The following is a 10,797-nucleotide window of genomic DNA, read 5'->3' as shown; positions in this document are numbered from 1 at the left end:
AATAAAGATTCCATTGAACTAGAAGTTGAGACTGCCATCTGGCCACTTTGGACAGCTCAAGCCTGTGAATCAATAGGATGGAAAAGGAGTTACTGAGCTGGCTGCAGTGACTGATCCTGGCTATCAAGGAATATTGGGTGCTATTATACAATGAGGTTAAAGATTTTGTTTGAAATACAGATCCCCTAGGGCATCTCTTTCATTCTCATGTCCTTTGATTAAAGTCAATGGAAAACTACAACTCAATTCAGGTAGGATTTCTAATAGCCCAGATCCTGCAGAAATTAAGATTTGGGTCATCCCACTTGGCAAAGACCCACAACCAGGTGAGGTGCTTGCTGAGGGCAAAGGGAAGACTGAAAAGGTAGAGGGGGAAAGGAAATGAAAGTTGTGGAAGAGTAGAAATACCAACTGTGATGATGTGACCATATGAGGAAGTGAAGACTATAATCGTTACGAATATTTATTTTCACGTGAATGTTTATATTATGTATATATATTAATTACTCTCATATCTCTCTTTTATCATGTAATATAAGATGTGTTAATAACAGTTACTATTATATTTCCATATTTAATTTACAGGATATCACAGGGGGAGTGGAAACATCACCCAAAGGTTTTGTATCCTGTCCTGAGGAAAGGGCTAGCATGTTTTTAGTCTCATGTGGAATAGTTCATTCTGTATATCATTATTTTTATTGTAAGTATGATTTTGCTATTGTATTTCCTTGGTGATTGAAAATGCTTTAGGGCGCCTGGGTGGCTCAGTTGGTTAAGCGACTGCCTTCAGCTCAGGTCATGATCCTGGAGTGCCAGGATCGAGTCCCGCATCGGGCTCCCTGCTCGGCAGGGAGTCTGCTTCTCTCTCTGACCCTCCCCCCTCTCATGCTTTCTCTCTCTCAAATAAATAAATAAAATCTTTAAAAAAAAAAAAAAAAAGAAAGAAAATGCTTTAAGAAGCTGTGTATGGGTGCCAAGGAGAAAAAGGGTGGGCTGTGATGGCTTTGTGATGTGTCGACCTAGTTAGGTTGAACTACATTTCTCAGAATTCCTTGCTATTAAGTTTCTAGTTAGGGTAGTCTACAAGGGATATTATTTTGTGAGAGTTGGAGGATAGAGAGGAAGCAGCAGCCACTTTGCAGCATATATACAACTTCTCAGAGTTATTCAATCAAGCGATAGTCTAGGGCCTGATGTGAAGGGATTCTGGAGACATATTTAAGGTTTCAATTTTCAGTTAACCAAAAGGGAGATTACCATAGGTGGGCCTGGCTTACTAATCAGGTGGTAGCCATCAAAGCAACTAGGTCTCTGAAAATCAGAGACTTACAGCACAATTGGGCCTGCAATTGCTCTCCCATCCCCCAGTATCTTTCTTTCCCTAGCATCCATCTGTGGACTTTAGACTTGCTTGCCAGAGGCCACAGTTGTGTGAGCCAATTCCCTTAATATCACTATCACTATATATTTGTGTGTCTGTGTGTAAAATATAAATTTTAAAAATATATATCCTACTGGTCTGCTTCTCGGGTTGAAGCTTGACTGACATAGATTAAAAGAGATTTAAGTAACATATGAACCCATTGTAATGTATTTATTTGGGTAGAGGTTTAACAAAATGTAAAAAATGTTATAAGACCATTGAGAAAATTTAAAGACCATTGAGAAAATGTAAACACAGACCAGATATTTGATAATATTAAGGAGTTTTTGTCAATTATTTTCAATATAATAATGGTATTTTGAATTTTTTAAGGCCATAATGTTTTCAGAATAAAAATGTATTGATAGAATTTTCTTCAAAATTACTCTGAGAAAGAGGTTAAATTGAAACAAGATTGATCAGGAGTTTACAATATTGAAGGTGGGTATACAGTACCTGGGATCCATTATACTGTATTATCTCCTTTTGAATAAGAATTTTCCATTATAAGAATGGAAATTTAAGAAAAAAATGATTTTTCTTAAAGCCTACAAATATTTGACCCTGAGAAGAAAAGGTTAAATAAAGGCAAATTATGCATTTACTAAAGTTTCTACCCCCACTACAGACATTAGGTAGACTTGTTATACCCAGTCTCTTCTTACCTCCTTCTATCACACACACACATACACACACACATCCCTCTTCTTTCTACACCATATGCATAAAAACATCCATATGTAAAATGTAGGTTTTAATAAGTAAGCCCTATACATTCTCAATTATACGAAATGAAACATGGATAAAATAATTTAGAATTACATGAAGTCAATTAGACACTCCTGACCTACCATAGAAATGCTTACCTAGTGAAACCAAAAGATTAACTAGCAAGGCAGAATCTAGCAAGGTAGAGTATGGTAATGTATTTTTTTTAATATACAAGGATACCAATTTCTTCTTGTACTTATAAATACATGTAACATTATTATAACACAAATGGAACTTTTTATTATTTGACCTGTAATAAACAATGGAAATAGCAGACTACATTAGAAAGAAGCCTTGACTAGAGCCGTTAAAACCTTGTCTGGAATTCAAGGACTGAGGCTTATTTGAACAGCAGGAAGTAAACACATAGGAATCTGAATAATCCATAAAGTAAGCAATTCCCTGATGCTGTTTGTGGGTCTGATGGTTTATCATTTGAAGATCTATTTCATTATATTTATAATGTCTCATTTATCATTTCTTCAATTCACTTCACCTTGGCACAGTAATGAAGAATCATCTGATCAAAATGATTGTTTCCACAGTAAAATGTGAAAAAATAAATTTTTGAATTCTATCCTACTACTTTCTACCTCTGTTCTTGAGCTTTGGCTTAGCTCTAGCTAAGAAAAGTATAGGTAGGGAATAAAACATCATGAAGAGTAGAGGATGTGGGGACATACTAATTTATTATACCACAATGTAATACAAGAGTGAACAATAATAAACATTTCTATTATTACACATGGGGAAATTGCCATATAAAAGAATCTGATGAACAAAAAATATTTTATGGTTTATAATTGGCAGGCTAAAACAAAAGTCAAGACTCTTGAGTAATATTAGGGTGACCATATAATTTACTGTTCAAATTGGGACAATTTTGAAGGTATTGATAATTGCTCTGGGCATATGGCCTAAGCCAGGACCAGACCAAATGGAGACTCATGATAACATTAGGCATTATCAGAATAAAGTATGTGTAGATGAAGATATTTTATGGATGCAAGAGATAAATGATTTCAACTTAGTTGATACAGCATATGAATACAAATTAATTATAGCTTCTTTAATCTACTTTTGAAGTTCTTTTTTTCTTAATTTTTTCTCTATCTTTATCATTTTATCATCTTTATCATTCACTGTTTTTACCCCAGCAATTTTTCATATCCAAATGGTTTAAAAGCTGAAACTGTCACATTTTGAATTGTCATCCCAACAAAATATTTTTAACTATAGATTTCAACGAATGATTGCTTTCAAAATACAAAAACATAGAATAAATATATCAAATACATTCTTTACAGTATCAAGATTGTTTTCCTTGGTGTATCATTTTCCATTGTGCCTATGGTGCATATCATTTTCCATTGTGCCAACAGTGTATAATGTGTATCATTAACAGATTTAAAAATACATGTTAATGCATACAGTATTTACTTTGATGTTGACAATTTTCTTTTGTAAGATTCTATGGTCATAAGCATACTGAGATAGAAATTTGTTTTTAGATATGTAAAGAACATCTACCAACTCTCCCATTTTATAGATTAAGAAAATGAAACTCAGAGCAGGTAAATGAGTTATTCTAGGCCACAAAGTTAGTAGGTAGAAGAGTCACAACCAGATTATCAGTTCAAGGTTCTTTTTATTTTCAAATAATTTAGACTTAAAGAAGAGTTCCAAAGATAAAAATTCCCCTATACCCCTCAGGCAGCTTCTCCTAATGTTTACCTTTTACATAACCATGTACCAATTATCACAAGTTTCTTTTCATTGCACTGTGTAAAGTGTTAGTTCAGATTTATTGTCTTTAAGGTAAGTGCCAAAAGATGTATTTCATAATATTTAGAAAAATGCTAGAAAACTCACTGATCTATTACAAACTAAGGAAATGTACTCAGTGCCAAAGAATTTAGGATTCTTTCTAATATTAACATATCTCTTTATCTACTGGGATATTAAGGCTTGGGAACTTTTTGGAATAATGCTAATAACACATTTATGTTTCCATATAAATTAGGGTGAGCTTTCATAGACTGTTTCATAAACATATTCACCAACAATGAATTTATGTGATTAAATACATAAACATAAAAACTGTTTGAATTTTTGAGAAGTTTAATAAATAATTTTTCTAAGAAGTGCAATCTTGGAAAAGATTTCTTATCAATATGTCTATTTATAGAACTTGTCATACAAACCCAAGATGTGAGATTAGGTGATAAACTCTTCTGGTATATATTTGCTCCTATTTTCTTTGTGCCACATAGGATGAAAAAATAATCAGAATATGTACATTGATTCTTCATGTCTATATCTTAAAAAATTAGAAATGTGTTTTTTAAAAAACAGAAAAAATTATTCTTACAATCAATGGTTACAATATTTGGATTGAGAAAGTTATAAAATCTTAATTTTTTTAGTAGTTCAGGTTTTCCAAATTCTTTCATATTTATTTGATCTTTCCAACAATAGCTTGCAGTAACAGATTATTATTATTATAATTCTCATTTTCCTTTTTCATACAACTACGTTGATATTTGTAACAAACTGTTAATGCCCCACCCTTTTCTCCTTACCCTACCATTTCAGAACAGACTGGCCTGATTTTTCACAATGGTGGGGGATGTGTCCATAGCAGAGTGTTAATTCCCTAGCATTTCCAGCCTGTGTAGGGGCAGAATAGACCAGCTGTCAGAGAAAGTCGTCAGAAAAAGATGCAGCTCTGGCAATTGGAAGACTAGCCAGCATGCATGCATTGAATTAATGCACCCTAGGAAAAGAACGCCATCCATGACTGAAGGGAGTTGGTGCATATATACCTGAGTCTTCTCACACTTTGAGTGGGCTAATTCTGAAGTTACTGTTTTAAATGGTTTCTCAGGAATCCCAGTAAGATTAAACTCTGTTTGCTCACAATGAAACTTGCTTGGTAATTCACCCTTCATTGCCTTCCTTCCATTCCCTGTCTCACTTCCCCAAATCCCTACTGTTTCCTGAAATCACTTTCTAAAATACACTATTTGCACTTTAATACTTAAGTCAGGATCTGATTTTGGTAGAACACAAACTCAGAAAAGTTTCCTAAAACATAGACTGAAGAGACACTCAAGTAGAGGGAGTATTATGTTCTATAGTTAATAGGACTCATTGTAGGAAAGGCAGGAGGAAGGAGACAAACGGGTTTAGGAATATTTGTGGACATCGACTATCTGTGTTTTCCCTAGAAAGCCAATCATTACTACTGAAAATAGATTACCTTATGTCCATGTTACTCTGACTAAAACTTAGGAAAGAAAAGAACCTCTACTGAAAGCCAATAAAGACCTGGGATTTTGTTCTTCAGATTAATATCATTTTTATCAGAGTTGCTTATGTTCATAACTCATCAACTAATTAAGTAAGGAAAAGCACACACATTCTCTTGTATCTTATGGTGTTAGAAAATATTAAATTTGCGCTGCCAATTGCTTGGTTAATTAAAAAATAAAATATTTCTTTTCAGAGAATTAAAAGGTCAAATATTTCTATTATATTTTTTAAAAAGTTCATTCAAACGTTTATTTGTATCATAAGAGGTACAGCATACTATAAACTGGGAGTTGCTTTTTAAAAATTTTTTCAGTTTTATTAGCTGGTAAAAATGCAGAATAAGACTTAAAACGTTTATGTCTATTTAATCAGAATGATAGAGGTATACACAGTGTGAAATGGAGTATGCTTTTTTAAAAAACAATAAAACATAATAGGGAATGGAGAATAAAAGGTACTCTCTGATAACCTTCATCGACCAAATCAGATCATAGCTAACTGACCCTTTGATGTCTGACCAGGTCTTAGGATAGTCTTTGAAATTCCTGGCATATCAGAGTTAAATAAATTATTGGTAAGCATGCTCTCCACATTTAAAATCATACCTTCTACTCCCAGGCCCCATGGAGTGGTAGGTAGTATTTAAATATTAAGTCTGAAGAAGGAAATAAGAGAAGGGTCAAATAAATAAGAATACAGTGACATGACTCTCAGGAAGCTTATGTCTCAGAAAGGCAATTTAACTTAGAAAGCTCATTTTCAATTTAACATACATGGCAATGACAGATATTTTCTAAAATATTTTAGAAATATTTTATTTATTTTTAGAAATTTGTTAACATCAGTTTCCATTTCTCAGGCTTTCCCCAATTCAAAACTACATTATGCTGAATACTTTGTCCAAGCTTTAATACAATATAGCTTTGAGCTATCTTCATTTTTGAATTATCTTTGTCCCCTGTCTTTTACTGTTTTAAAACAATCTAGTAGCAAATCCCAGCCCTTTTCTAATTTTTCATTTGAAAACATCCTTGCATATTTTTGGTACACTTCACTGAATACTTTGATTACACAATGTCTACCATCAGCTTTTTCTATCTTGACTACCACATACTTATTCCAAACCCTGATTTTCTTTCATCACAGCTCCCTTGTGTTTTTTTTAATCCAATTCCGTGTATAAATCCTCTTTATTTTGGTCATGAAGGCCATATCATGGTTTCCTATTACATCATATATCAGATGAAAATTCTGGACTTTTTAAAGGTTCACAGACTTTTACCAATATGTACTAACTTACCTGCTTTCCCTTTCTTTGAGGTCTCAGCATATCTTCTTCTCTGATTTGAGGCAAAGTGTTTTTCATACTCCAGATGAACTTTTATTCCCAAACTAAATGTTATTTTTTTTTCCTTGTTCAGTGGACTATAATCTATCTTTCATCATTTAAAAAGCACCAGAAATCCCAATACCTCCTAGACGTTCCTTGCAATAAAGGGCGCGATGAGAAGGGTTAGTATTCTTTTCCATTCCCTTCTCTGTCAGGAATTAAATTTTATTCTATTCTCTTTGGCTATTGCCTCAGATATGCAGGTATTCTTGGTTAGAATATCATGGAATTACAGTGAAGTTCTTTATTATGCTAGCTTTTACTGAAACCATCATTCAGGTTGAAGTGCTATAGTGAAAAGTACGAGGAAGAAGCATCTTTGTTCTAGAAATCTAGCGTATATGTTTATACCTTTCCACATCTTAGAACACATTTCACATCTTACAATACATTATCTCATTTGACCCTAAGACTTATGGGAAGTAGAGTTTCAGTCCCTGTTTTAAGTGCGAAGGAACTGAAGCTCAAGAGGACAGACTTTGGAATCAGGAAGACCTGAGTTTGAATTATTGAGACAATATTTATACCTATGTGACTTTGAATTATTAATATCTCTAAACCTAAACTGCCTCATAAAATACGGGCCGTAATAACTGTATGATATACTACACGTAAAGACCATCACATGTAAAACGGATTGCTTGGCACATGGTAAGCACTTAATAAATAGCCAACATGTTAAAGGATTTGCCCAAGACACTTTTAGAACATGACTGCAAGGACTTGAAACCAAGATTTCAGGCTCCAAAGCCCATGTTTTTCCACTATCCCTAATTCCTAGCACACTGATTAATTAAACAACTAACTTGGTAGATGACCTTGAGCAAAATACTTCACTGAGTCAGTTTACTGATCTGTAAACTGAGTCTTTTCAGACTTTCAGAGTCTATCGTTAGCTATGTTATTTTTTTCTGTAGCGTTGTACACTTGAGGTTCAGATTCCCTATATATCCAAGATCTGTATAATCGTAAGCCGTGCACATTGCAACCAGTTTTATTCCTATATTCATACTTTCTTCAATAATTAGTTTTGTGTACACTCACTCAGCTGTTGCCTGTCTTTAGTCTGCCTATCAGCGCCTCGTGAAGGGAAGACCCATATACCTAGCTTTATTTATTTATATCCTGGCTTGTTCCTGAAAGGATTAAAGGCAGCGAGTGACACTATAAGTTCCCTAACGATGTTACACAGTGCCACTAAAAAATACTCTTTTGATGAAACAACCCGTAGAAAACCGCCGATGAGTTGAGATGCTTTTACCTAACTCTTTAAAAAATAAAAACTAATGTACCTAGCTAGAAGTCCTGGAAGCATAAAGTTAAGGTTCTTTCTTCAGCCTTGACGCTGTCTCACCCGTTGTCAACGGTCACTCGAATGCCCTTCTCAGACTAGCCACAACTGTCGCCGCTCCAGCCCCGGCTTGACCGAGATCCCACCCCGCCCCTTCATTCCCTCTCATACCTAAGTTTCCTGATTGGGAAGGGGCCTGAAGAACCTTTCTCATATTCCCATTTTATTGGCTGGCACGGCTGTCAGTAATCTCTGCTTCCCGCCTTCTAGCCTAGCGGGTTTCTTAGACCCCTTGGTTTCTGCGACAAGCCGCTTGAGTTTGCCTGAGCCGTGTTGCCGGGGACCCGCGACCTTTCACCCCTCCCTACCCACAGGAGCGCCCCAGCCCCCGTCCCCGCCCCCGTCGCCGGCGCGCGCCCCCGGGTACGCGCTTAGCCCGCGCTCACACACGCACGCGCATACACACTCATATACACACGCGCGCGCACACACACACACACACACACACACCCTCCCCCGCCTCCGGCGGGGCCCCCTCCGCCCCCGCAGGCTGAGGTATCAGCGCTGGGAGGCGGCAGCGGCGGCGGCGGCGCTGCTGAGAGGCAGGGACCCGAGCGCGAAGTGTGTGGGAGTCTACGAACTCAACCCCTCTCTACCCTCCCCTCGCAGCCATCCCCCTCCCTCCCCGCCAGCCCCCCCTACAAGCGGGAGAAATAATGAGCGAGACCGGGCGGCAGCAGCAGCATCGCCGAGCAGCCCAGGCAACGGCAGAACCGCTCCGGCAGCGGCGGCGGCGGCAGCACCAGCAGCGGGAGCGAGCGCAGCGCTAGCGCGGCGCGGGGATCGCCGCGCTCCTTCCCGGCTCCTGCCCTCCTCCGCCGCTCGCTCCTCTCTCCGCATCCACCTCCTTCCCCTCCTCCTGCTCATTCACTCTTTCCCTCACTCTCCCCTCCTCCTCGGCTTCTCCCCGCGCCCCGCCAGCCCTCGCGCTTTCCCACTCCCTCTGCCCGTCCTCCCCGCTCCCCTCCTCCCGCTCATTCACTCGCCCCTCTCCCTTCACTCTCTCCCCCTCTCTCCTTTCTTCTCCTTCTTTCACCCTCCGTCTCTCACACCCCCTCCATTCCCCTGTCTCCTTTCTGACACTGCACTGCAGCTGCTCCTCAGCCCTGCCCCCTCCCCAGTGAGAACAAACCAGCAACATTGCTTTTTTTTCCTAAAGAGATTTCTATTGATCCGATTAAAAAAAAAAAAAAAAAAAAAAACCTTAAGAAACCCCAAACGCAAAAAAAAAGAAAAAAAGCCAAAACAAAAGGGAGAACCTTCTCCCCGTAGCAGCGGCAGGAACTGCAAACATGATGGCGGCAGCTCCCATCCAGCAGAACGGGACCCACACTGGGGTTCCCATAGACCTGGACCCGCCGGACTCGCGGAAAAGGCCGCTGGAAGCCCCCCCTGAAGCCGGCAGCACCAAGAGGACCAATACGGGCGGTGGGTATCGCTTCCACCTCCCCGCTGGCCCCATCCCCCGCCGCCCGCCCCTACCTCCCTCCCTCCCGCCGGCCTCCCTCCCTCCCGCGGCCCGGACACCTCCAGCCCGAACCCGGCGGCTCCCGCGCCCCTGCCCCGCGCCCCCTCCCCTGCACCTGCCCCGCACCTCGCCGTCCCGGACACATTTCCATTTCTCTGTTTATCATTCATCAAAATGGCGACCGGTTTTTCGGAATAGACCTATCTTTCCATTTAATCGGTCTAAAGACTGACCATTTAAATATCCTAGACCTGGGCAAGGGGGTCCGTTAAAGAGGAGGAGGATGACCCCCGAGTGAGGTGATGGCCGCCCGAAGATGCGCGCTGCATTTAACAGTCTGATAAAATAAATAAATAAATGGCACTTGGGTAGCGGATAGCAAATGATTGGGGCACAGGAGAGTTTTTCTCTCTTCATCCCCTTGCTTTGGGCCACAAGTAGTATGCAAAATCTTGATGAGTGCATGCTCTTACCGCACTTACATTGTCGTTGCAAATATCTCATTGATTTGTCTTCAGAGGTGTGCATACGAGGGTGGGGGTGTCTGGTACTGTGACTTGTTAGTTTAACATCCTGCGCTTCCTGGGAAGATGAGTTATAACGGGACCGGTATCGCTTCTTCATTTGCACTGGAGTCATCTTAACAATGCACCCAATGCATCGAGGCAGAGGTGAATTTATCTACAGCATGTACATTAGAGACGGATGGGAGTCTTGCGAATGGCACACCCGCAAAATTTGGAACGTTTATTCACATGAGGAAGCTGGATTTACCGGGGTGTTTCCTATTTAAGACTTGATCAGTTTGTCGGAAATTAAAGTTTATGGAGTTGGCTTTATTTTCTAAAACATTTCATTTCACTCTTTCTTGGTTCATCCACCCCCTCCGCTTTAAAAATTGTGGCTGTTTTGGAGAAGTAACATAATCTGTTTGGTCACTTTTAAGTGTATTTGATATAAATGACTCCTAAGCTTTTTAGTATTGGCAGAATTCTTCTTAACGTCCTTTAATTAATGAGCTTAAACGAGATCATGGTAGACTAAGAAGTGCTAAAGAAATACACCAGGATTAGTTA

The 10,797-nt window shown here is 39.1% G+C and overlaps 1 protein-coding gene across 4 annotated transcripts in view; it reads left to right on the top strand.

The window, feature by feature from the left end:
• Window positions 1-9,428: 9,428 nt before the first annotated feature.
• NOVA1 (NOVA alternative splicing regulator 1) overlaps window positions 9,429-10,797 on the top strand; it is a 152,001-nt gene continuing 150,632 nt past the window's right edge. For 2 of the 4 annotated variants that reach the window (XM_032404857.1, XM_032404856.1), the window contains exon 1: window positions 9,429-9,681. In XM_032404857.1, coding sequence (XP_032260748.1) covers window positions 9,546-9,681 — 136 coding nt within the window. In that variant the 5' untranslated portion in view covers window positions 9,429-9,545. Of the gene's footprint in view, window positions 9,682-9,935; window positions 10,393-10,797 lie in introns of those variants that run through there. The other 2 variants (XM_032404859.1, XM_032404858.1) reach the window with 2 other exon arrangements.

This window comes from Phoca vitulina, unplaced genomic scaffold (assembly GCF_004348235.1).
Source record: "Phoca vitulina isolate PV1807 unplaced genomic scaffold, GSC_HSeal_1.0 scaffold7, whole genome shotgun sequence".
In the NCBI taxonomy this organism is placed as follows: Eukaryota; Metazoa; Chordata; class Mammalia; order Carnivora; family Phocidae; genus Phoca; species Phoca vitulina.
The sequence above is the reverse complement of the archived record's forward strand: the minus strand, read 5'-3'. Positions and strand labels throughout refer to the sequence as shown.